Source organism: Schistocerca americana, chromosome 2 (genome assembly GCF_021461395.2).
Source record: "Schistocerca americana isolate TAMUIC-IGC-003095 chromosome 2, iqSchAmer2.1, whole genome shotgun sequence".
Classification (NCBI taxonomy): Eukaryota; Metazoa; Arthropoda; class Insecta; order Orthoptera; family Acrididae; genus Schistocerca; species Schistocerca americana.
The window spans coordinates 547,036,613-547,064,545 of record NC_060120.1 but is presented as its reverse complement, the minus strand read 5'-3'; the positions used below and the strand labels follow the sequence as shown (position 1 = coordinate 547,064,545).

General features: G+C 38.6%; 1 protein-coding gene across 1 annotated transcript in view; it reads right to left on the bottom strand.

The window, feature by feature from the left end:
• The window catches only part of LOC124595118 (inactive rhomboid protein 1), a 138,106-nt gene that overhangs the window by 67,037 nt on the left and 43,136 nt on the right, over positions 1–27,933 (bottom strand). The window contains exons 6-8 of the mRNA XM_047133715.1: positions 24,914–25,075; positions 19,594–19,614; positions 1,361–1,446 (exon numbers count right to left, since the gene is read on the bottom strand). Coding sequence (XP_046989671.1) covers positions 1,361–1,446; positions 19,594–19,614; positions 24,914–25,075 — 269 coding nt within the window. The remainder of the gene's footprint in view (positions 1–1,360; positions 1,447–19,593; positions 19,615–24,913; positions 25,076–27,933) is intronic.

Here is a 27,933-nt window from a genome sequence, read left to right as displayed (position 1 = left end):
TGGAAGAGGTTGCATATGTTTAAAACAAGGTTTTGTTGAGTTATAACAGGCTGATTCTCAATGTGACATAATGAAGTGCCTGACAGGAAGGGTAGTTACACTAAATATTAAAAGTCTCTGATGTGATAAACGAAAGTTGAAAGTGAAAAAACAAAAAAAAAAAAGAAATGGAAGCATCGATGTTAAATTAAGTGTAATTACATAGATAAGTGTTTGTTTGCATCAAAGAAGATGTACATTGGTACAGGCAGGGATAGGACTGGGGGCAGGAGGAGAGTGTTTCTGTGCTACATGAGGCTGTATTAGGGATAAGTGTATACTAAGCACTTCACTATTCTTACAATTAGAAAAGTAACTGACCAACAAGGAGAAGTTTTACTGAACGAAAAAGTGTTTATTGTGAGATTAAGATTGTAGACATTGTAAAATATTGCAAAAAATATGTAAAATTATTTATAATTCGAGATTAAAAAAATTAGAATGTTGCTGGATTCTGAAAAATAGAAAAAGGGAAGGAAGTCAAATGATGGGCCAAAAAAATGGAGGAAATAGTTTTATTTTAGTTGATGATTATATTGGATCTTTAGTTCTTTCCAGAATGGTGCTAATGGATTTAGATAGTTGAGTGATCAGTGTCAGAATCTTGCAAGTGATGCATCATCATAAACTGTGGGATTTACATGTTGATGTTACACAGTGTCAGAGTATAACTGATGTAGTGTACTTTCTAAGAAATTATGCTCACCACCTTGGCATCTGGCACATTTGTGAACCTGTTTATTGTTTTGAACACCTGTAGTGTATTTTAATAATATTTTGAGAAAGATAGTTGCTACTGACCATATAGCAAAGATGGTGAGTCACAGATAGGCACAACAAAAAGATTGTCAGAAAGTGAGCCTCCAGCCAACAAGACCTTTGTTGAAAATAGACAAAATGAGCATGCCCCCCCCCCCCCCATCCCCTGTCCCCCCACCCCCACATGACCACAGTCTCTGGCAGCTGGAGCCAGATGGAATTTTTCAATTACTTGACAATGATTATATCCTAATATCCAATATAATCTTGCAAATTTCACAATAATTGCTGCCTTTACTGTTTGTTTCTAACCCTTTCCCATATTGCATTAGGCACACTGATCTGTCCAAGTCTCCAATGAGTATAATTTTTGGAATGTAATAACTAATATTTCATTTTGAGCTGGTTCTGTGATTACTGGTACTGTTATGAGTTACGTATTTCTTATTTGGAGATTGATTTCAAATTTTTAGATATTAGCAGTTGGCGAATCATATGGTCAAATGAAAATTGTAACATTAATCGTAGTTTTTTTAAATATATAGTAGAAAGTAACACTTACTTTGGATCTAACCCACAAACGGATCCAGAAATTCTTCCTCCTGGGCCAGCATCTCCGGCAGACCACTTCTTCCATGTGGATGTGGTCTATTGGCAGACAGGGATGTCAACATTAACAAAAGCCTAGCTTTGGAATTACTTTTGTAAGTGTGCTAACGCTACTAGTAATAATATCATTTATATTGTTTTGGTCTTGCTTAAATCCCATATTAAAATTCTGTATGCTAAACCAAATCTGATTCATTAGCAAATATGAACTAATTCAAATTATTATTAAATTAAGGTATAGGGAAAAATGATAAAAATACAATGATACTAAAGTGACATTATGCACATTAAGAGACTGATTACGAACTTTCATTTTCACATTAAGATATGGCTGAAAACCAGTATTATGTCTTTGAAATAAAACATACATTTTTTCTTTCTTGTGGTTGTTTAATATACTGTATTTATATGCCATTCTTTTCTTACAGTGCTTTGTTTTCGAGATAGGTTGGTACAATGAAGTTTCTTTCCATCTACATGGCCTATGTCCTTGTAAAAAGAGATCTACAGATGAATAAAGCTACTACTACTACTACTACTACTACTACTAAATTCTGATGCTGTTGCCTACCTAACTACAATAATAATTTAAACATGCAAAAAATAAGATTCGCTGACATATAATACAGCATGGTAAAGATGCTGGACTGGAAAAAAACATATGCAATGAAAAACGGAGAAAATCTATGCAGTTAGGAAATCTAAGTAATTATGTATTATTTACTGCACTAAAAACCTCAGTAGAGTTGTGTTTGCATCAAGAAGGATAATCAACAAATGCTGAACATCATCTCTCAATAGTCATTTGACATCCATTCCTGGATAAGTCCTCCTCCAGACATGCTAGACATGACAGTACATCAAAGTCCATGTTGCTCCTGAATGATGTCACTTGTAATAATTTATTAAGCTGTAGCTTAAGTATTTTTGAACCTTACCTGATCTATCTAACATACATTTGACTGACTACATGTGCACACCAATTCTTTTTCATTACAGTCACAATTACACCTTTTACATAATTTTGTTCTGTCGCCAACAAGTCCAACCCCTTGTCCATGTCATGAAAGACTGGTAACAGTATGAACTAGAGGAATGCCTGTGGGGGCAGAATACAATGGTCACTGTGTGCACCCCAAGAACATTAGGGTAGCTGTGAAGGTCATACGGGAATCCTGAAAAATGATGGCCAACAAGGCTCTAGTGAAGACATGATAGGGCTAACAAGTCAGTAGTGGACAACCTCTTTGCTTTCAGCTATCAAATGAGCTTCAGATCGAAACCAATACTGAAAGTGACAAAAAATTTGAGCAGATCTGCCAGGTATTATGGTCAACGTGATCCAAATTAAAGACAGATTTGTCCAAAGAAATATATAAAAATTGGTACTTATGTTGTATCCCTAGAAAAGGAAGCAAGAATTTAGTAAATCACCAAGTAATAAGAGAGAGGAATAGGACAAAGTGTGATAAGAAAGGGAACGGTAGTAAGGTGCAGGGAAAAGGAAATACAATGTGGTAGTCAGGAACAAACAAAAGAAGAAAGCATGTTGCAATAATAGTTGCTAAATAGTTGGCAAACAAAATACTTACGGTAATGCAGAAAATGTAGGTGACAGAATAGGTAAAGTTTAGATAGTGACAGAAGGAAATATTCTTGATGTCATCCAAATGGCCTTGCTGCAGTGGTAAAACCGGTTTCTGTCAGATCACCAAAGTTACATGCTTTCATGCTTGGCTAACACTTGGATGGGTAACCGTCCAGGTCTGCCAAGCACTGTTGGCATGCAGTATCCCCTTATGAGGCCACTCAAGGAACTACTTGACTGAGAAGTAGCAGCTCCAGTCACAAGAACTTGCAACAGTTGGGAGACCACTGTTCTGATCACATGCTCCTCCATATCCACATTCAGTGATACCAAATATCTGAGGATGACACAGTGGCTGGTTGGTACCATTGGGCCTTTTGAAGCCTGTTTCGATGGGGAGAGAGAGGGGGAGGGGGAGGGAGAGGGGGGGAGGGAGAGAGCCACAAAAGTTAATCAAAATAAAAATATAAACAAAAGTATCTGGATAAATAATGATGTCATTGAAGCATGAGAAAAATTGAAATTATTCCACAAGGCAATGTTGAATAATAGACAAAATCTCCAGCTACAGGAGGCCTTCAAAATGTGTCAAGAATGCTATAAAGACTTATTAATACAGACCAGGAGCAATTACATTGCAAACAAGCTTCAGGCTTCACACAGTGTTACTACTGGTGTCTGGGGAGTGATGAACAGTTTTAGAACAGGCAGAGACAAATGCTGTATGGACTTTAATATACCTCTGTCTGTAGCAGTAAATAATATAATAGAATAATGCACTTTCCCAGACAGACTAAAAATAGGTCCGGTAACACTGATCTTTAAAAAAGGAGACAAACACCAAATTCAAAACTACAAATCAAACTCAATACTTCCTGTCCTTTCCAAAATAGTTGAAAAAATCAGATACAGCAGAATTATACACTTTCTCTAGATGCACAACCTAATATCTGAAAATCAAAATGAACTCTTAAAATGTAAATCAACTAGCACACCAGCTGCTCAGTTAATTGAAGTGATAATAGGTGGCACCAAGAACAAGCAATATGTTGCAGGTATATACCTACAACATAGAACCACAATAAAGAGAAGAACAACAAAGGTTTTGACCCAGAAGATCAACTCTAGATGTCGTATTTACAGCCAGACAGGCTGGAGGAAAGAAATGGGAATTCATGAGACATTGTAGTTGCAGTCATAGATATAAAAAAGGTGTTTCACTCTGTTAGAATGGAAGAGACATGGAAAGGTCTGAAGAGACTGTAGTTGTCAAAAGGAATGCAACTCAGAGTCAGAAACTCTTACAACAAATGCCTCAATTGTGCTATAAAAGATGGCAAAAAATCAGAATTGTTTAGAAATGACAGAGAGGCTCAACAAGGAAGTGTGCTCACACAAGTGCTCTGTAATATACTCACTGACATCATCATACACAAAATTAGCCAAGGGTCAACAGCAGATGATATGAAAATTGTAGCATATGCAGATGACGAGATGATTTGGGAAGAAAATGAGCAGAAATTGGAAGAACAAATAAATATCTGGCACGGAGAGTAATTGAAGAAACTATACCAGCAAAAAATGAGGCGATGAAAATCAACAGGAAAAATTAAAAAAAAAAAGAAGGATAGAAGTTGTGATGGAAAAATTATGAAAGAAGTAGATGCTTTCATGTAACTTCAGAGAAGATGGAAATTTATTCAAAATTTTATTAATTAGATATTGAGAAATACCTGCAAAAGCAAAGATTATGATACACAAGTTATATTATCTGACAATTTTGACCTATGGATCAGAATGTTGGACTCGCATAAACGAACATCAGAGCAAAATACAAACAACAGAGATTCACTTTCTATAAAGGATCCTGGGTAAGATGAGAAGGGACACGATAAGGAATGAAACATAATGAAATACCCTTCAGATCAATCCCCTAACTTTTGTATTGAGAGAAATACACTTAAATGATTTGACAAGAAAGACTCCAAAAAGAGCTTAGTAGTGGACAGAATCTGGACAAAGTCCAGTTGGAGGACCATAAACAAGACTGACAGACAAGGTGAAGGATGATGTGAACTACAGAGGACTTCAGAGGGAGGAAATGCAGGATGACAGAATGTGGAGGAAAAGAGAAGCTTCAAAGAGGTGCTGTAAGCGACTTGCATAAGCAGAAATGTTTCAGGAAAAAGAAGATGAAACTTAATTTTGTTCTATGGTTCATTTTTGTTTTATTTTGTCTCTTGGTAATTATCACTGTGAATCTCTCAATAGTAAATTGAAGAAGCCCTAAAGCTTTGAATGGTTTTCACATTAATAGTCCATGTTTCACTCCCATAAGTGAATACTGGTAAAATATACTATGAACTTTCCTTGTCTGGCAGATTGGAAGCTTAGTTTTGAAATTCTGTTTAGTTTACCAAAAGCAAGTCAGGTAACTTTTACTCTTCTCTTAATTTCTTTTCTAGTCCATTCAGTTGTTGTCTTCGACCACCCCAAATACAAAAACCCTTCAACTGGCTCTGTGATGTCATTGTTACTTCATACTATTCTCTTTGCAGTGTGTACATGACTGTAGCCTTGCTATAATTTATTTTCAGGCTTAATGTCAAACTTGCTCTATCAAGTTCGTCTGTCTTTCTTTAAAGTTTATCTACACTGAAGGACAACTATACATTGTCATTAGCAAAACAAAGGTGGTTCAAATATATTCTATTAACATGCATTCCTTCTTCTTTTCCCAGTTTAAAGATGTTAAAACTTCCTCTAGATCAGGTAATAATGGTTTAGGTGATATTTAATCCCCACACTCGACTTTTTTTTCAATTCTGCAAATCTTATTATCCTGATGAACTGTATTACAAGCTGTAGCATTCACATGTATACTCTTAAGGGCATTAATATAATACAAATCATAGCTTGGTTCTCAAGGACTGTTGGTATAGATTTTTTTGAAGCAGAATCCATAGCTTTCACAAAAATCTATGAACCCCAGACAAAGTAGTAATTCATACTCATTGCTCCATTCTGCAGGGGGAGGCAGCTAAGAAAGACCATTACAAAAATATATACAGAACAAATAAATATATTGCGGTATAACTTTTGATAAGTTACAGCTGCCTATGTGGTGCAATTTCTCACATATGCGAGTAATTTTATAGTTGGTGAATAATGTCACTGATTTTCTTTAAATGAAGTAAAGACAATTTGCTGTGGCATGGAAAGAGCCTTTGAAGACAACTTCAGCTTCATAACAAATGTGGAGCCTGATCAAATAGTAACAAGAGAACAGCACCACAAACAACTGTCCTACCTCCAAGAGAAAGAATGCCACAATGTCTGCTCTGCTGTACCAAACGGAAGCAAACAAATAACTCAATTTATCTGTGTACTTGAAGCCCATCAGTCTGTGCTATACGGTTGTAGTGGTTAAACAACCTGTTTGTGCAGGTATTCAGCACTTAACAATTTATATGGCAGTCAAAAATGCAGGTGTAACTTTCAGTTATGACAAATGTCTCCAAACTGTTGGAGCAGCAGTGTCATGTGATGGATGGTATCCTCATCACATCCAGTGCTCATGACAAGTCCAATATCACTATTTTATAATAAGGATGCTAAATAAATAAATAATCTGTATTTACTATCATGACAACAAAATTTGAAGAAACCGGAAGTGTGAAGAATAAAATATTTGAATGAAAAGAACAGCAAGTGACGAGAAAAATGTAACTAATGTTCAGGAGCGATAAAACATAAGCCACATGTCACTACGAGGCAATTTGAATATGCGCGTGGGACCAGCCTAAAGAGTATTCTGAGAGTATAAGAATCCAAACACATTTCATCCTTTCCACATTTTGCTGCATCAACAGCTTCATGCCAGAGTTTCAAAAGTGGTTACTGTTCTCTGTATGTAGTCTACAAACAGTGAATAGATGCAAGACTTTATATATGGATGGAGTATTGTTAACAGACCATGGTAAATCAATCTTCACAATATGCGCTACTGGTCAGCTAAATATCGATTCTGCCTGAGGATAAACAACAACCCTGGTCTGTCAGTGTGTGGTATGGGCTTTTCAGTAGTCACATAATTTGTTCCTGTTTTACTGATAGGACTCTAAATGGCCACATATATCTACAGTTCCTAATTATATGCTGCCACAGTTATTGGACATGACACAGCCCATATATCAATGTGAAGGATGTCCCACTAATGTTGCATACATAATTTTAGACCTTACCAGAAAAGTTAAAAAAAATGAATGATTAGTTATGCAGGAAAAGCAAAATGGCTTTTTCTAATAGTGTGAAAAATGAAACCAAGACTCCTACATAACTACTCAAGATATGAAATTACATATAACATGGGGCTGTACTGCTTTAAGTTCCAATGAAATTTCATCAGTTTGATCTGGAGCTCCTTGTGTTGGCTGTGTTTTTAGTTAAAATTCTAGGATGTGAGGTCTGCCAGTTATGCAAAACACCATTTTTTCTCAGTACCCAAACATGTTTTGGCACCACTGTTCCATTATCAGTGAGTTTTTGCTTTTATTTATTCTGTAATGTGAACAATTCTGTTAAATAATTATAAAATTATATGCAACTTTAGTTCAAACAATAGATCATTTCTTTTTGTAAATACCTTTACATTTGGTGTGCATGAATTTTCTGGATCACTTGTGTGTTAATTACTACAGGTAGCTTGTCATCTGCAACCAATGTTGATGAGAAAGTTTTTTGCTGGGAGTTAATCTATCTTCTAGAATGTCTCCTGGGACACACAACAAACCACAATCACACAGTGTTTTGGTGAAGTGAAAAGTGTTTTACTACATTATTTGTGAATATACATGTTGTAGTTACGTGTGCATCACAACACCTCAGCATGATGCAGAGAATGGAAATGCTTGCCACACGAAAATGTAAATAAAACTGAATATAGGCACGAAACATCACGACAAATTAAATTACATTCTAGAAGACAGATTAACTCCGAGCAAAAAACTTCCTCATCAACATCATTTGGTTGCAGATGACAAGCTACCTGTAGTAATTAACACATAAGTGATCCAGAAAATTCATGCATACCAAATGTAAAGGTATTTACAAAAAGAAATGACCTATTGTTTGAACTAAAAATGCACATAATTTTATAATCATTTAACAAAAATGTTCACATTACAGAATAAATAAAAACGAAAGCCCACTGGTGATGGCACAATGGTGCTGAAACATATTTGGGTACTGAGAAAAAAAAAAAAAAGAAAACGGAGTTTTGCATAGCTGGCAGACGTCACATACAACAATTCCAATGAAACTGAATGTGCAGTATTGGCCATTTGTAATCATTAAGGCATGTGTCACTGCTCAATTTCAACACTGAGCACTTGATATGCCAGACATAATAAAAAAGTCATAAAGTGTAAATGAGTTATACATTTGCTTACGTTTGATACAGCAGGCTAGACATTTGTGGGGCATTATCTCTTGGTGATGCAACAGTGATGTGAAGCTCTGTTATATTGTTTCTATTTGATCAAGTTTCACACTCACCACAGTCCTCTTCAAAGGCTCTTTCCTATGCCATAAAAAAGTATAATTCCAATAAAAATGGTGTTATAATTTTGCAGCTATAAACACTAAAAATAACAAGAATGTGTCAGAAAATTCCCCTCATTGTCAGCAATGACTTAAAAGAAATCACACCTTGATATCTTGACTCATTATGGATACATCTTGAGTGGATGTCATCATTGTCTCAGCCTACACAATTTCACTGATGACTTGCAAGTGGTCCATTGTGCAAATTTATACCTACTTTTAAAGTCAGTGTGTTCCTGTGAATTGTTAATAATCAAATGATTTTGCATACAGTTAGTAACTGTTTTACTGAGTAGCTTGCATATAATGAAAAGGAATTTGATAGATCTATAGTTTTTTATGGATTTTCTGTATCCTTTTTAGTGAAGCAGGACCATTACAGCATTGTTCAAGATTTGTAGGGTTGCTTTACTTTGCAGATATACTACAATCATTCTTCAAGTTCCTTGTTATTTCTCCAGCTTTAATCATTTCTACTGAAACATGATTATCTTCAGGCATCTTTCCTTTCCTCATACCACAATTAGATTACACATCCCACCTGATATACCTTCCAGAATGTTATTTTCATTACTAACTGTGTCGCTAAGTCATCTCTTAAACTTAATAAATACTTACAGAAATTTTTGAATACTTGTATAGTGGTTTTTGTTGCTAATTAGTTATGCAGCCACTTGCCATCACAACTAATGAAATGTAATTATCATCTAGCAATAAGTATCTGTATTGTCTTATTCACACACTTACTGTCTTCAGATGTGTCTTTTATAAAATTTTCATTATAATATCTTATCATACTCTCAAAGACAATTCCTAATGGTTTTGTTCAGTTATGAATTTTTGTTGTGTTTTCTTAATGGTTTTTGCAGAATTCTCATACCCTACATAATAGCTGGATTGTTTAATTTCCAATAGAAATTTATTTTTCTGCTTGCTTCAGCAGCTGTCAATGAATATTGCTATCAGTCTATGTATGTAGGCCTATAAGCTTCATTTTCAAAACTGCTAAATTTGTGTGATTTGCTAAATCTCCCTAATTTTAAATAAACACATCTACCTTTCTGATTTATAATCTAACAAGTTTCATTTCTTCTAACTCTGCATCTTTCTAATCTTGAGTCCTTAAAATTCTAAAGACCATCACATCTTGTACAAAAAATGGTTTACGATGATCAAATGCAGTACAATTTATTTACTGCTTAATAAAATACAGTGAATTTAATTTTCAGTTCCATTCGGTACTTTCGAAGTCAATTTTCTATTTGTTTCCTCCTGGATGAACGTGTTACAGTCAAGTATGTCTCATTCCATATCTTACGATCTCTGCAAAGGTTACCATGGTCTATGGTTAGAATCATTGATTACCAATCATAAGGTCCTGAATGTCAGGTTTCATTCCAGTCACTCCTTAGATTTTGAATATAAATCATCTGGAATGGCATCTTAAGACTTCCCCATCCACTTGTGGCGACCATCAACCGCCAGTAGCTGCCACCTACGACGAGCGGAGTAAACAGTCTTTGGGGACTTGTTGTTCTTTGGGTTGGTCTTGTGGACTTGGGTTACGATGTGTGTGTCGTGATTTTCTGAAGTGTTTTTCTTGTTTTTTCTGTAATTACACGAGCCTTAATAAAAGTGCCTGATCATAATAGGTTGGAGTTTTCTGTGCGTGGTCAGTCGCTATAGCCAGAAAACCCAAATTGGTGACCCCAAGTCGCGAAAATACATTGCATTCATTCGCTGTGTATCACCGGTTTCACACCAATAGACAATGTCACAACCTCCCATTTTTCCGGCAGTGCAGGACACCATGACCGCAGAATGGACAATCGACTGTGAAGTGCTGTGCTTTACCCCACATGCTACTAATACAGTGGGAATGTTTGTATCTCTGGTGTTTGCTTCGACCAGCCAGACGACCCTAACCTCCACCGGCATACCACAACGGGCACTGTACACATCAGTGTAGACACCTTCTACGGCATCTGCAGTGAATTGACACATGGTGCAGGGAATGGCAATTGAATCTCAATGTAGACAAGTGTAATGTGCTGCGGATACATAGAAAGAAAGATCCCATATCATTTAGCTACAATATAGGTCAGCAACTGGAACTAGTTAATTCCATAAATTATCTGGGAGTACGCATTAGGAGTGATTTAAAATGTAATGATCATATAAAGTTGATTGTCGGTAAAGCAGATGCCAGACTGAGATTCATTGGAAGAATCCTAAGGAAATGCAATCCGAAAACAAAGGAAGTAGGTTACAGTACGCTTGTTCGCCCACTGCTTGGATACTGCTCAGCAGTGTGGGATCTGTACCAGATAGGGTTGATAGAAGAGATAGAGAAGATCCAACGGAGAGCAGCGTGCTTCGTTACAGGATCATTTAGTAATCGCGAAAGCGTTACGGAGATGATAGATAAACTCCAGTGGAAGACTCTGCAGGAGAGACGCTCAGTAGCTCAGTACGGGCTTTGTTGAAGTTTCGAGAACATACCTTCACAGAGGAGTCAAGCAGTATATTGCTCCCTCCTATGTATATCTCGCAAAGAGACCATGAGGATCAAATCAGAGAGATTAGAGCCCACACAGAGGCATACCGACAATCCTTCTTTCCACGAACAATACGAGACTGGAATAGTATGGAGAACCGACAGAGGTACTCAAGGTACCCTCCACCACACACCGTCAGGTGGCTTGCGGAGTATGGATGTAGATGTAGATGTAGATTCTATGCTCAGCAGAATGCTCATGGACCATGCAGCTGTCCAGTTTCGGGCTCCACAGGCATGACTGCCCCCTCCTCAGAGTGGTCCGCCGTTTAATGTGTCCCCCTCCGTGCCGGTCGAAGGGACACTCTCGTCAACTGCACCGGGCCATGTATATGGCTACCCATCCTGCTGCTCCACACACACCTCGGGTGGCGCACCTGCTGTGGTTCCGCCCTGTCACTTGGTGCTCAATCGCGATTTTGCGCCTCTACTCTAGATTTTGTTTGCATCCAACGTTGATCCTTCCGCATTGCCGCACTGTGCTCGTCGTGTGGCAGGTATAGATTTCCTGCCTACAAGGACTGGATATCAAGTCTTGCCTGCACATCTAATGGATGTTCAATGCAACACATTGCCTGCCACTGAGGCACAGTTCGCATCAGTGAACACCATGCAGAATCCCTGTACGATTCGTGCCTGTACTACACCCCTGCAAGCACTGGTCCCCAGTCATCTTCTGAAGCTGCCACCATTACAACAGGACAATGCAAAGACATGGTTTACTTTGGTGGAAAACATGTTGGACATACACGATACTGCAGATGACAGCACTCGTTTTGTGTGTTTAGTGAACCACCTGCATGACCACCCTGATCTCATCAGTGACTTGTTGCTGGACCACTTTAGTGCAACAAATATGCCTCTGTCCGTGCATTACTCATCGAACTCCTTTCTCGTTCACCAGCCGATACGATTCACAACATTGGTTATGACGAGACTTTAGGCAACAGAACCCCTCACAGCTGTGGCAACACTTGCGTGCGCTGGTCAGTATCGAGATTTTGCCAAACTTAGCGCTCTGCGCATTGTGGTTGGTGAAGCTGCCGCAAGAACTACAATTACATTTGCTTCCACGTACCGTAGCGTCACTCGAGGATAACTACGGCTGGCAGACCAGGCATACGCCTTTATTCGGCACTGCCACCTCTCGCGCAGCACAGTGCCTAATACCTCTGAGGTTGATAATCCTGTGAATATACTTTCACTGTTGGGTGGTAGAGGCTGGGCGCATGGATATTGCGGACAGCACATGGAACAGCAGCCATCTAGTGGCTGAGACCGGGAATCGTGAGCAGGCCGGCACCAGCCTCTCCCCACCCCAAATGGGCTAGCGTCTGCCCGCCCTACCTTCCCCTCGCCTGACGCTTCGGCTGGCAGGGTGAGTACAGTTGACTCACACATATGCTAGTTCCACTCCACCTACAGGGATGCGACTTGCAACTGCTGTCCAGCATGCGCATTCCCAAATGCCACACGCAGGCCACAGTAGGTGCCATGGCTCACGAGTATGTCTCTACATCTTGGATTTAGGTTCGAGCCGGTATTTTCTCATTAATACCAGAGCAGACGCGAGTGTCATTCCTCCCACATTTACCGTAAAGGACACGATACCAGCCAAACTGTTTCTTCGAGCAGCAAATAAATCGTCAATTTATGTCAATGGTTTGGTTGAGTTACCTATTGAACTCATACCTAGCAAACAGTTCACTTGGTCCTTCTACATGGCTGATGTAGAAGACCCAATATTAGGCATACACATCCTTTTTCATTTTGGACTGTCTCCAGACCTCCAATTGGCCACAATATTGCACCACGCCTTGTCCATTCATCTCATGTTCAGTCGCCTCCTTGGCCCCCCTCCCCCTCAGTTTCCTGATGATGTTGTCATGGCTAGGGTGACCAGACATCTGGATTAATCTCGACATGTCCTCCTTTTTAGCTCTTGGTCCAGGGTCCGGGCAGATTTTTACAGTGTCCGGCTTTTTCGCAAAGTTGAGCGTAATACAGTTAAATTTACAATTCATCCCATTCATCGTTCTTTTCTTAAATACTTTAACTACTGGCACAGCCTTCGTGATAAACACGCACGAAGGTGGTGTTAGTAGGTGGCACCAGGATCATCGATGTTATCGTTGATCGACCTAAAAGTGAATGCAAATATCGATTATTTAAAATTTTCATTTCATATTTTCGCTTTGTATTGTCTTGGCTTCCTGTAGTGCACGAGTGATTTGTGAGTGTAATTTTTGACCGAGTGAGTTACGTAAAATATTTGGCTATGCCTAAACGAAAGTGTACATTTTCTGATGTCCTTTCCTGCAAATATCCGGCTTTCAAGAAAGGAAGAAATGAATTTGAAGCAGAATGTAAGATACGTGGAGCTGGAACGTACATCTCAGTGGCCAATAAAGATAAGAAATAACTCGGCAGATTAACTGTCATGGTTTTATTTCATTGTTTTATAGTCATTCAGTTCACTTGTATTCACAAGGTTAAACTGCAGTTTACATGTCATCAGCTGCTGCTTGAGTTGTAGCTGTTGGTAGCGGTGCGATGAATGAAGGGAGGTGAATGGTCTTACGTTTTTCGCTTTGTAAACAATTCTGTGTTGTTGACATAACAAAACAATTGATGCCACACTGTCACCACAATCAATGTTTTTAATTTTATTTTATATTGCTCAGTTAACTACCAACTGACCATCAGTAACAAACTACTAGTTTTACCAGAAATTCCCAGCAGTCATGTGACTTGTCCAAAGCTGACGGGTGGTATCCTCATCTGCAGTTGACCCATTTGATGTGTCCTCTTTTTTCTTCCTTTGCCCTCCTTTTTGAATCTGTTTGTCCTCCTTTTTAAACAATTGCATTTGGTCACCCTAGACATGGCTCTCACTGAGTGCTCTTCACTGGTGAACAGCCTCGCAATTTCCATCACCCAGCTTCAGTCCAAATGCTCTGCAGTCGAGGATCTCTGCACTCGCAACGCTGAACTGAACTGTGCCGTATCATCGGCTACGCAAGCCCTTGCCGAGGAACGATGCCTCGTACAATGCCTGTCAATGTCGCCATCCTCTGACACCAGTGACACAATGCATGGGACTTTCACACAGCTGCCCCCCGACACTGGAGACGCACCTCCTTAAACTTGTCACCGCTGACATGGTCAGCTTCCCCGGCCCATCAGTTTAGTGACTCTCACATGCTACTGATTCTCGTTCACGAGGGTCCCCAAGTGAGTTCGTCAGCCCAGCTGAACGCTATGACACTCAAAATTGTCACAACAGATGGGCCACCAGTGCGTCATAAAGCATGCTGACTACTGCCACATAAACCACGCCTTGCTAAGGCCACAGTGGAGGAACTTCTGCGAGCAGGTAATGTTAGTCCATCGGACAGTAACTGGTCTTCGCCCATACATTTAGTTCCCAAAAAGGATAGCACAGTGCAATTCTGTGGTGACTATCGCTGCCTCAACGCACGGACCGTATTAGACAATTATCCAATACTGCATATACAAGACTTCGCGCAAGTACTTAGCGGAGCATGTATCTTCAGTGTCTTGGACTGCTGCAATGCATATTTACAGATACCCATGGAACAGAGTGACATACCAAAGACAGCACCAATCACAACCAAAGACAGCGCCAATCACACCTTTCAGCCTCTATGAATTTTGTTACATGCCTTAGAGTCTCAAAAATGTGGCCCAACTTTTTATAGACTAACTTCTATTTAAATGCACATATTGTTACGCACACCTCGACGACATACCCATTTTTTCCTCCTCTGACAGAGAACATGAACTCCACCTGGCCATGATACAGGTGTTATTGACATGTAATGGAGTCGAGATCAATAATGACATGTCATAACTCTGCTGCACCGCTGTCACTTTCTTGGGGTACACCATCTCCTCAGAAGGTATATGCCCCTTCAGGAGCGGGTTGACTGCAATTGCGATCTATCTCTTCCAGTGTCATTCCATGAATTACACCGGGCTTTAGGAACTATAAATTTCTACCATTGTAACCTGCTGATGGTGGCAGCAATTTAAGCCCCTTTGACTGATGCATTGGCTGGGAAACAAACCTCGGGCAATCACCGAGTACAGTGGTCTGACAACATGGTGAGAGCTTTCGAAGACCTTAAGTCAGCGTTAGCACATGGTGTCACTATTGCCTACCCTTTGCTAGATGACTGCATCTCTATTACAGCAGATACAAGTGATTTTGCAATCACTGCAGTCCTCCAATAGTGCGTCAGCGACATGACACTACCACTATGTGCCCCCCCCCCCACCCCACCCCCCAAAAAAAAAAAACTATCTACGACTCAATGTAAATGGTCAGCATTTGACAGAGACTTGCTTGCAGTTGATGAAGCTGTAAAATATATCTGCACAGACATCAAAGGAAGGAACATAACAATTTTCACAGAGCATTGAACCCTCTCAGAGGCTATCCGTAACCCCGCTGTTAATCATCCCCCAGGTAGGTTTTGGCAGATGGACTTAATTTGCCAACACACAACAGACATCTGCTACATCCAAGGTTCAGAAAATGTGGTGGCCAACTACCTATAATGTATCACTGCCATTTCATTCCCCATTAATTTTGACGAATTGGCCAGCTTACAGGACAATGACATCAAATTGCACAACCTCCGACAGGACTCAGATACTCATCTCCAGATCGTCTCCTGCAACCTACTGCGCTCAGTCAGGCCACTGTGGTGTGTTACATCCAGGGTCACTGCCCAGCCTATTGTTCCTCCTGCACTGTGTTGCCAAGTATTCATTACATTACATAACCCTTTACATCCTGGTGCTAAGGCTACTACGCGCCTTGTTACATAAAGAACACTTTGTGTGGCTGGGTGTGAAGAGGGATTGTCGTATTTGGGCTCATGCTTGTTTACAGTGCCAGTGCAGCAAAGTTGGCAGGCACACACAACCCTGTCTAGGTTAATTCAACATTCCGAAAGTCTGCTTCCGACATGCGCATCTGGACCTCGTCGGACAGCTACCCATGTCTGATGGTTTCAAGTATATCCTGTCTGTCATCGACTGCATTACACATTGGGTAGAGACAATACCCCTGCAGGACATCACAGCAGGTTCTGTAGCATGTGCATTCGTATCCTCCTGGATAGCTCGATTCGGCTGCCCTACATCCATCACCACTGACCAGGGAAGGCAGTTTGAATCTCTGCTGTTTAACAAACTCTGTGTACTCTGTGGGGTGGATAGATTCCACAAAATGGTTTATGAGCCACAGAGCAATGGACTGGTCAAGCAGTGGCACAGGACTCTGAAAGCGGCCCTCACGTGCCACAGCGGTGAGTGGTCCGATGCCCTTCCCTGGTTTATGTTAGGGACAGACAAATCTCCAGGCTTCACTTGTGTAGCTCCTGTATGTGAGACCCTAGCTCTCCCAGCAGAGTTTGTCAATGATGAAGCACTCGTCGACCTGTCCGACCTCCCCGCTCCAGCTGAGCATGTCCGGACACACATGGCTGCAATCCGCATGCCCCCTCCGCAAGCACACACCCGTCCTTGGGTCTTTCTGCATTCAACACTGGACTCTTGCGAGTTCGTTATGTTATGGGATGACACAGTCAAACTGACTTTACAGCCACCTCAATCTGGCCCACATCGAGTAGTAGCTCACACGGACAATACTATGGACTTTCTTGTCAGTGGCCGTCAGTAGACAGTTTCCCTACAACACATGAAACCAGCCTGGATGATTGAGGGATCTGTACCACACCCTCTCGAGTTGAGTGTTCCTCCATCAGGTGATGACTCTGATCTCACAAAGACTGCCCACTCCCCTGCGCCCCACCATGATCATATGTGCACTGAGCCTACACCTGTGGGCAGCTCAATTGTTGCGTGTGATGATACTCTACCCTCGTTTCACTTGGGCACTGTGTGTGACAATCCACAACCTCAGGCCCAACCACATGTTGCATGTGACATTACCCCATTGCACCCAGTGCCCCCACAGTGTGTTCCAACGTTTCTACTGAACTACATTATTTTTCTCCACCACCTCCCATAGTGCCCCTATGTCCACTGTCAACAAAATTTGTATCTCAATCAACACCTCTAAGTGCCCACGTGACGAGCTTTCCTTGCAGCTCCACGAGGGATCCATCTTCACCCTCCGCATAAGAGGCACTTTGCACGAGTCTACTCCGACGTCACATATCACCATCCTGCGCACAGTCCCCATCCAGAAAGGGGTGGATATGGCTGGCATAGCTGCAACGTTCAGCACCGATGGGATGCTCAAGATTTGCATCCCTCTCTCTGCCTGTATTGTAACACCGACATCTTCCATGCCAGTCCAGTTCACGCATGCAGGTCGACCAGTCTGTCGCCCCCCCCCCCCCCCCCTCTCCCCCCACTGGATGGCAGACTACACAGCGCTAGTCCACCCAGCACCGACAGCATGGACTCTTCGCACACGCCTCTATCAACCAGCAAGCATCCCACAACACCACTACACAGTAAGACACCCACATCCTTCCCCCAGTGCTCCACACTCCTGGGAAGGGGAGGAGGGGGGATAGGGGGGGGGACTCTGTGGCAACCATCGACCGCCAGTAACTGCCACCTACGAAGTGTGGAGGAGTAAATGGTCTTTGGGGACTCTTTGTTCTTTGGTTCAGTTTTGTGGACTTGGGTTACGATGTGCATGTTGTGATTTTCTGTAGTATTTTTCTTGTTTTTTGTGTAATTAAACAAACCTTATAAAAGTGCCTGATTGTAATAGGTTGGAGTTTTCTGTGTGTGGTCAGTCGCTATAGCAAGAGAACCCACAAGCTCTTAGCACAGATACATTTTGCAGCCCAAATGCAGAACACGTCATCAGATAAATATGTGCTGAATATATTTATTCAATTTATTTGGTGTGAGCTTCAAGTTTATCACTGTTCAAGCAATCTGTAATGTATCAGCACTGAGAGATAATTATACTTCTCAAAATGTGATCCATTCTAAGGAGTTTGTTATACTAGCCCTATCACTTTTTACAAAAGGAGTACACCAACAGAATTCAGATAGGGTATGTAAACAAGAAAGTTTAAAATCATTGTGATGTAAGTCAACACCACAGCAGGAGTTTATTAAGGAAGCTGAAGTTAACCTTTTCAAACAGAGGAGTGAATAGCAGTTTATTTCTTGTTCCAAAGAAAAAGGAAGAACAATAAAAAAAAGAAGCAAACTTCATGCATAAAAAGGGAATTGTGAATTCTTACTTGTTTATGTATTAAGATCAGTGAATTAACTATATTAACATCATGCAATAGAAAATACTTTAAATGTATTGTTGTGTGTGCATTAGTGTTCCTCGCACTATAAAGGCTTATATATTATAGAGTGGCATTTTGCAAAGTGGTTGTTAATCTGACGGGTAAATAAATGGTTGAACATTTAAAAAAAAAAGCGTATAGCATGGGCAGTGAAGTTCATAAATTAAATTTAAAAGGATATACTTTTACAAGATCAATACAACTTGTTTTTCACTTCATAAATTTCTTCCCATGCAAATTACATCATTGGCAAATAAAATGTACTGCTATTTCATAGATGGCATGTTCCTTCTTTCCAACAAATATTTTATTACTACCCACACTTCTACATATTTTACCTCTGCCATTTTGCTTCTATAGCCACTTTACATTTGTAGCTTTTTGTGACTATAGCTTTATTTAAAGTCACTCTTTCTTCCTAGTTACAAGGCACTTTCTGTGTCATCAAACCCATTGTTTAAAATTATATAAAACAACAACTACAAAACATGATGTTGATATAAAACATTTTGATAATGGCAATCAGTAAACATACCCTTTTCACTTAGATCTTTTCAATGAATTAATGAGTTACAACAGTGCAGTGCATATTTTAGCAGCAACCATATCAAGTGACTGATAGTAGAGAATAATGCATTTGACAGTAAGATGGTTGGCATTAGAAGCATTAATTAAGAAATAATATATCAAAAGTAAATACAAAAGAATTGCTTTTTTGGATTCAATGAAGTACAAGTCTTTCTGACAATGGATAATGTTTGTGTTTGACATTATTCAAAAAACTTGTTCCATTTAGTACATAAATCTAAACTTGTTACCTCTGGTTTAGAGAACCTATCCACTGGTGGGCATGAATGAACTTGGTTACAGAGCTGTGATCACTACTCTTATAATTTGTGTAGTTCAGGAGGGATGAAACAAAATATGGCCAAATCGTCTTTTCTCTCATCATTTTGTGTGTTACATGGACAGTATTAAATTACATACACAAAAAATTAACAATCAAAACTACTTGCACTAAATTTTCTAAAGCAGTAAGTGTGATATACAAGTGAAAAGCATACATACAGCTCATGCACATGACAGATCGATGACCAATTAATGGCTTCTTAACTTACCGTAGGTCTCAGTCCCCGCACCAGTTGGTTGGAAAAAGAAAAATAGTGTACCTTATTAGATTTGAAGAAGTAACAAAACCATGCACAAACAATCACAGAAGAAAGTATCATCACAATCCTTAGCATAAAATCAAATTTATATTAATATATTATTTCAAATTTACTTCTTAGTTTAAATGTTCTCCATTGAAATTAAGTAAACAAAATAAGTGGAATTACGAGATTTAACTGGAATGAATGTAACAACATTGTAAGATTTTGTATCATGAGTTTAAGTACAACAAACAACCACAGACTATTAAACTGAGATGATATTAGCTTTTAAGTAATTTTAATTGAGTTAATTGACTTTCTTATAATTATACATGACTGAGATACAAAAAGACCATCACTTAACATTACTGTAACTGTTTTTGCAGGAGGTTTATATGTTAATTGTTTAAGTAATTTGAATGAGAAAACTTAAGAGCCCTTTCTTATTGTTTACAGCAATAAGTTCTTTCAACTCTCTCTGAAATGTGAAACTCGCTACTAAAGCTAAGTAACATGTGCTAGACATTATTATCGTACTATTACTCACATAATTCTCAGGAATTCAGATGGCCAACTGTATTGGAAAGCACCGATGAACTGTGCACATTTATAACATTTAGTAAATGGGTCTCAAGTATTTTATTTGTCAATCATGGATAATAAAATGCAATATCCACTAACATTGCATGAGGAAGTAATTCACAGGCAGTTTAGTTGAGATTTTATAATGTATACTGGAGGCCCTTAAAATGGCATAACTATACAGTTATAAATTATGGTTTTGTGTGGTGAGTTCTTGAAAGTATCTGAAGTGTATAATTACTTAAATATTTCTGCAGAATGTATCACTGCCACTATCAAATCAAATGCTGATGACAGAAAGACAACGAGAGTACTTTCTCAACAAGACACCTCCATCACACTAAAACACTAAGAACTCATAATACTCCTACAATCCTGACAAAAGATACCAGTTTATTTACCATTCACTCACTTATCTCTTTCTGTATGTAATACTTTTGTGGGAAGTAAAGGGCTCATTCTTCACTGATATTTCAGTAATTCACAACCTGGGAGGTACAATTATATTTTAAACTGGCAAAGGACCGAATATAGTGATCAATTATAAGAGATCTGGAACTGCTACATGTAAATTCAACACTTTCTCTCTTACACATATAGCAACTTTACATACAACATACATCTGATTGCTGAAATTGGCCACGCGGGATTAGCCGAGCGGTTTAAGGTGCTGCAGCCATGGACTGTGCGGCTGGTCCCGGCGGAGGTTAGAGTCCTCACTCGGGCACGGGTGTGTGTGTTTGTCCATAGGATAATTTAGGTTAAGCAGTGTGTAAGCTTAGGGACTGATGACCTCAGCAGTTAAGTCCCATAAGATTTCACACACATTTGAACATTTGAACATTTTTTGCTGAAATTGAATATACAATTTTCTACCCTGTTGCCCAGTACAATAAAAGTGTGAATGTTTTATTATGAGACTTGCTTTAGATATGACACTCAGTTTTATGCTAGTAAGAATCTGAAAATGTGGCTTGGTGGTTCACTGGTTAAATGGCAGATTACAAACCAAACAGCCAACATTCAATCTTCAGTCAATCATAGGATTTTTTTCTGTCACTTATCATTTCTAGCAATGATTTATTAGTGGAAAAAATCAAAGTTGCACCATGGCTTGGAGTTCATCTTAAGCTGCAGGTTCTGCTACAAATGTCACAATCTCTGCAAATGCACCTCTGATGTTTCACAGGGACTCCAATTTGCTTACGGCAACACGTCCCTCACTAACATTCAACAATACTGATCCAATCCTAATACAAAGACAACCCAGTAGGTGTTTTAATAAGTGGAACATACACCATAACAGAAGTTCTCTTATAGAACAGGGCACTTTAATAAAAATAATTTACATGTGTGTGCAATGTTTTTGACTCTGATGCTAATGATTAATGGCTCTGTGTTATAAAACTCACTGCAAAGACAAGTTATCAGCATCATGGGCTGTTCTTCCTCATGCCTTTCATTCTTACAAAGCACCAAGGTGAATCAGCTGTTTTGTTGCCACATCTTAGTATTAGAAAAGATAACTAATCCACTTGTATCAACAACACAGGATAAAGTATTTTCTTCATTAAATTTTTATTCACAGTTTGCTGAATCTGTTATCTGAATATGTGAACACTAGTGATATGGTTACTGGTGAACTGTGACTTAGATGCCCAACACAATACTATCAACAACAAAGGATCATCACGTAATTGGCAACATTTAGCAGTAAAAAATCAGGACAACGAAAAATGGTTTCTTCTGGTATTTACTAGTACTTACAAGTCACAGTTTGACTAAGTGTGATGAAATTATTCAGTGAAAATTGGAACTAATTAAGTTCATTGCATGCTATCTAAAAAGAATAGGATCATGTTACTGAGTATCTCCGGGAAATAAATCAAATTTGGCCATGGGTTTCAATATGGTGAAATTAAACCATACTACTATTAGCATAGTGTCACAATCTCTGCAAACACATCTCTGAATGTTTCACAGTGATTCCAGTTTGCTGATGGCAAAAATTTTGTCCTTGGTGTGATTATTGCTTGCAGTTATTCGTCACTGCCCACTCATTTTCCACCCAATGTTTTCTGAGTTTGACAAATGTACAGTATTATGAGACAAAAGACTTGTGATGCAGATGCCTTCATACCTACTACCCAATGCTCTCAAACAGAGTGCATTTTGCACATTTGATATGATGCATGTTACACTTGTTGAGAAAGAGGAAACTGTATGTTGTTGTTTTGCATAGGTTGGGTGTTCAGTAGTAAGAATTGACAATTATATTATAAATTTTTGTTGTAAATATGATGTGATCAGCTCTTTCAAAATAAAAACGAAACTTGGGAGCTATTGTGGTGTATTGTTACATACCACCCAAAGTTTAGAATATGTGGACTGCAGCAGAATGGACAGTGTATTTTTCTGGGAATCAGGGCCTAAAACTGTATGTGGTGTTAGACATACAGTTACTTGTGAAAAAAAGAAAATGGGTTCCATTTCATATTTGAGTCAGACATACAGGTGCAGCAACAATGGACAGTGGCAGTGCCCTCTAAGGAATAGCTTCAGTTCCATGTAATCAAACTTTTAGAACATGGGGTGTGAGAAAACTGGCACTGTACTTTTATCTGAGACAGGAAGCAGTGTAATGTTGGTTATGTTAAGGATATCCAGTGCAGACATCTGGAAATAAATTACAAAGAGCATTAGAGTGGTGATAACTGTGGCCGACTCAATGAATGAAAAGAAAACTGGTGGGCCTAACTGGACGTGGCAAGTGAATTCAGTATATATCAAGGTGTTGTGTCCAGGCAATGGTACTGTTTTCAAAATACTCAGCTCTTTGCTAGATGATACAGAGGAGACTGGCTGAGGACAAAATTCACAGTTGGAAATAAATCAGCAAATTCATTTCTAGCTTCGAAATGATCATTTGATTTCACAGTTTGTTATGGTAGTTCTGAAACTGTTAGCAGAGGATTCAATCAAGGCTTCTTGTATCTAAGGATGACAGGGCTTTGATATCCACTGAATCAGAAGTGTAAATCATGTACTTCACATGGTGCTGAGAAAATGTTATATCTGAGAAAACCAGTAAGCATTTACAATTTTCATTCATGAATCCCACAATATTTTATTGACCAAGTCCATCTGTATGCTGAGAACTAATCTTATAACATCCTAATTTCACAGTAACAAGGTCATTTGATGGTTGTTCCCAATAATATAGATTGGTATATGCAAAAAGAAACTCTTACAATGTGGAATGTGGAACTCTTAAAGGTGTAGCATTTATTAGGACATAATTCTTCATGCACGAATTGTGGTCTGGAGTTTTCATAAACAAATGATAATGTATAACCAACCCACACTCATCTGTTTTCTGAGTCATCAGAGAGAGAGAGAGAGAGAGAGAGAGAGAGAGAGAGAGAACATCATTATACAGAATAATGAACTAAACACACACTGGATCTTACTTCCATTCGACATAATGAGATGCTGTTGGTCAATAGCAATAATGGACAAGACAGCAGCACCACAAACCATTTCTGAAATTGTACAACCCTGTCAGCAGAGTATCCTAGTGCCCTTTACACATTCATGAACATTCATACCTGCAACACAGAGGCCAATTGTTGTGGCTGTGTACTTGTTAATTTGCACTGCAGTATGCATCTCTACTTATCTGATGTTCCCATGATCTTTTATGTTACTTCTTACAAATTGTCTACCCTCTGTGGAGGTGCATTTTTTCCTCATATTTTCACATTAATCTATAAAATGATAGACAAGAAGGTAAATTGCTTGGGGAATAAATAAATCTGTCTGGAGCTGTGTTGGCAGGTAAATATCCATGTTTTCATGCAGACAGCATTAATCAACAGAAATTATTCTTTTAAATACTGTACACAAGTGAGCCATATGCTCCATATGCAAGAGAAAATTACAAATGATTTAAACTAGAAAAGAATATTAATAAAATAAAATATGTAACTGTATTCTAAAAAATATGTGCCTGCACTGCCCATGTATGAACTCGGTGGAGATTTTGATGTGCCAGTCATAAAAGTCCATCTTTGTAGCTAAGTGGTAGTGTGGTTGACTGCTGTGTGGAGGATCCAAGTTCAGCTCCTGTACTGCCAGGGATTTTGCCTTGGTAAGAAGGCCTGGAATGAGGTGCACTCAGCTTCAGAACACCAACTGAAGAGCTGCTTGAGTGAGAAGTAGCGGCCCTCAGCTTTGGAAAGTCAGCAATGGCCAGGAGAGCAGTGTGCTGACCCCATGAGCCCCCTCCACACCACATCCAAATGATGCATTTGGCAGCCAGTCTGTACTGAATGGTCCAACAGGACCATCAGATAGAGTCTTCAAGCTTTCACTCATAAAAGGCACATAGTCAAGCTTGGAAATATGGTTTATTTTGCATGCATTATTAAATGTGTTTGAGAGTTAAATCATTATTGAACTTATTTTTAGGTAATATTTCACTTTGTTTCTTCTTGTCTGGAGATCTTAAAGGAGTTCCTTGAAAACTTTTCAGATTTCATTTGTCTCCAAAAGCATACATTCTGGGTGAATGAATCATTTTGACTATTTTAGGTAAATAAATCTTAGATAACTCCACATTCAAGCATTATACACTTTTCTTTGGGCAAATGCAGACAACAAAATGATTTATTGTTTTAACTGTACATTGTTCTTGAGAACTTACTGAACAGTCTGCTTGTGATGACTGAACACAACCAGAATCATCATTCCGAATGCAACAGGCTGTTTCTCTCTCCTTTTCCCTCCCCTTCTCAATTTCCTTGATAATCTTGGCATCTTTCCTCATGCAAGGTGCGAATTTTGCTCCAAGATGGATTAAATCGGCCTGTAAAATTTTAACATACTTACAAAATACCAATCCAAAATTATATTTATAAATAAGTCTTGGGGTAAATTCTATTCAGCAACCAGCTCCTTATTGTTCCTAACATACATTAATGATCATTCACTTACAATGTAGTGAGATGCAAATGTTGTCATTATAGTAGGTAATACAGATATTAAAATAAAATTTAGTTCTTTAGACCTCTTGCTGTTACTGAAATATTTGAAAATATTGACAGGTGGTTGAAGCAAATGGACTGTTGTAAAATTTTGACACGACCATGTACAGAAAGTTTAGTTCAGTGCTTCCTGCAGACCGTAAACTATTGCAATCTATAACAAACTAACTACAATTTATTTAAACAATGAAATCCACTAAGAAGATAGTGTCTGGTTGTGGAGCTACAAGCAGGACACAACTTTAATATGGTCATATAGATGTTAAGGTAGCAGTAGGATATGAACAATAGCTAATTAGTATAACTAAGGATGTTGAAAATCTTATTTTTTTCCAAAGTCACACCATTCCTATGTTAAATTTAGTCTGTCTAATCATAAATAATAGACAGTAAGAGGTTAATGATAGTTTATTATCAATTTAGTGTTTAAAATTATTCAACTAACTTATTAGAATGCAGTAGATAAATCCTTGGCAACCGGTTGTTGGGGATGTTATCTGGCTGCAGTCCTGTAAGTTATTTGAACATTCGATACATTAGGAGAAGCTGAAGTTTCGTGTTGTTCAAAACTAGTTTCCATCAGTCGCCTCTGATTTTTAAAGCATACTTTGATTCATCCTTATCCCCACAAGTTCTCTTTTGTAATGGGATTCATAGAACACAATGAATGAGTAAACTGTTAACAGCAAACCATGGATGTAATGGAGACACAATTGAAGTAGGTTGCTATAAGTGATTAAAAAATGAATGAGTCCCTTCACTAATCATTTACAGAAAATTATTTTTAGGGAAATTTGACTTATAGAGATAACATTTCAAAACACAGAAGGGAATTATAGGAATCATTTATGGTGCTAGGCCTAGAACATATTGTATAAATCTATCTAAAGAGATGAGGGTCTGACGGCTATTTTACTGCTTATAATAACAGGATGCATTTTCTACAAAGTGTTCCTTTGTTACAAAAAGGTGTCAAGAGTAAACATGCATTCAAGAACTTGCCAGAGTTTATAAAATGTCTGTTGGGTAATACAGTGACATTTACAAAGGAATAAAAGAACTTTCTGTTGATTACTTCATTTACAGAGGAGTGAGAATCTCGTAAACGATAATTTTGTTCATGTGTGTTAAAGCATTTAAATAACGATGAGTGGTATTATTTTGTGAATGAAATATTCATCACAATGATAGGAACTGTGCTGCCGATAGTAATCCTTTTTTATGAAGTGCCTTTCTGTCTTAGAATCGTTGTGGATATCTTCTTTTCCACAGACAAGCAATATCTGAATAACATCATCCAGATGTCAAGGAGCATCTGGCTGCAGGCACATTTATTCATGGATGTAGAGGAGAAGGGTATACAATGATTTCCATCAAAGAGTTTGCAGAAGAGAAATTATGTTATAAACTTGTTGAGTTTTCTGTTGCCACTTCTCGACATGTTACCTGTCGAAGTTCATCACACGATCTTTGATTGATAGTCATTTAGTGGTTTTTCTGGTGTTTCAGCAGTATAAATGACTAGCATTATCAAAGATTCACCCACTTCTTAGTCTGAAAGCAGCAATGGAGTGCAAATCTTTGATAATACAGGCAACTCACACTAGTAAAATATCAGAAACACCATTGAAAAACCACCAACTGAAGATCTTACGACAAGCATCAACACATCAAGAAGTAAAGTTGTTAGACTGAAGCCTGTCAGAGTGGCCGAACGGTTCTAGGTGCTACAGTCTGGAACCGCGCAACCGCTACGGTCGCAAGTTTGAATCCTGCCTCGAGCATGGATGTGTGTGATGTCCTTAGGTTAGTTAGGTTTAAGCAGTTCTAAGTTCTAGGGGACTGATGACCTCAGAAGTTAAGTCCCATAGTGCTCAGAGCCATTTGAACCATTTTGTTAGACTGATCAAGTTTTAAAAATAACTGAGTTTAAATCTCAATGTTAGTTTTTTAGGTACATGAGAATAAAATAATGTGACATTTTGTATAACTTAATTCCATTTGAAACTGTAACAAATGTAAAGCAGAATATAACTGAATGACAATTTCTTTGAGCGTGACATTATGAGTGGAGGCATGAAGTATTTTTTTAAGTAGTGCAGAAAATTTTAGACTATTTTGCAGCCTGAAACATTTGCAGGGGAGTATATGATGAGAAAGTGCTAGGGTATTACTTGTGTTCCTGTGTATTAAAAGCCTCGCTGTTGATTCATAAAGCATGGAAAAGATTTCAAAGAGTACACAGGGCACTCACACATTGAAGAGTAGCATCACATGGTCTCAGAATACCTCTTCTGGGTTTAATACAATATGCATTAATTCTTTATATTGCAATATTTTACAATGCTTAAGTCATTCTGCTGCACTGCTTTAAATATAATTTACATATCTACATTTTTCCACACACCAGTTACTCAATGAATATGATCCTTGTGGTGCACTATAATGTTGATATGTTTATCTTTCTTTGTTCAGGGTCCTGAGTATTCTACTTTATAGTTCATAGTTCTATTTTTAGAAAACCAAAGATCTCTACTTGTTTACATTTTTATTCATACTTTCTGAAAAAAGTGCAGGAAAAATGTATAAAGACTTTACATTCCAACTAGAGTGTGAATATGATATAAAAATCTTATAATGAGCCTTTTAATTATAGTAGGAAAGTTCTGGTAGCATGTAT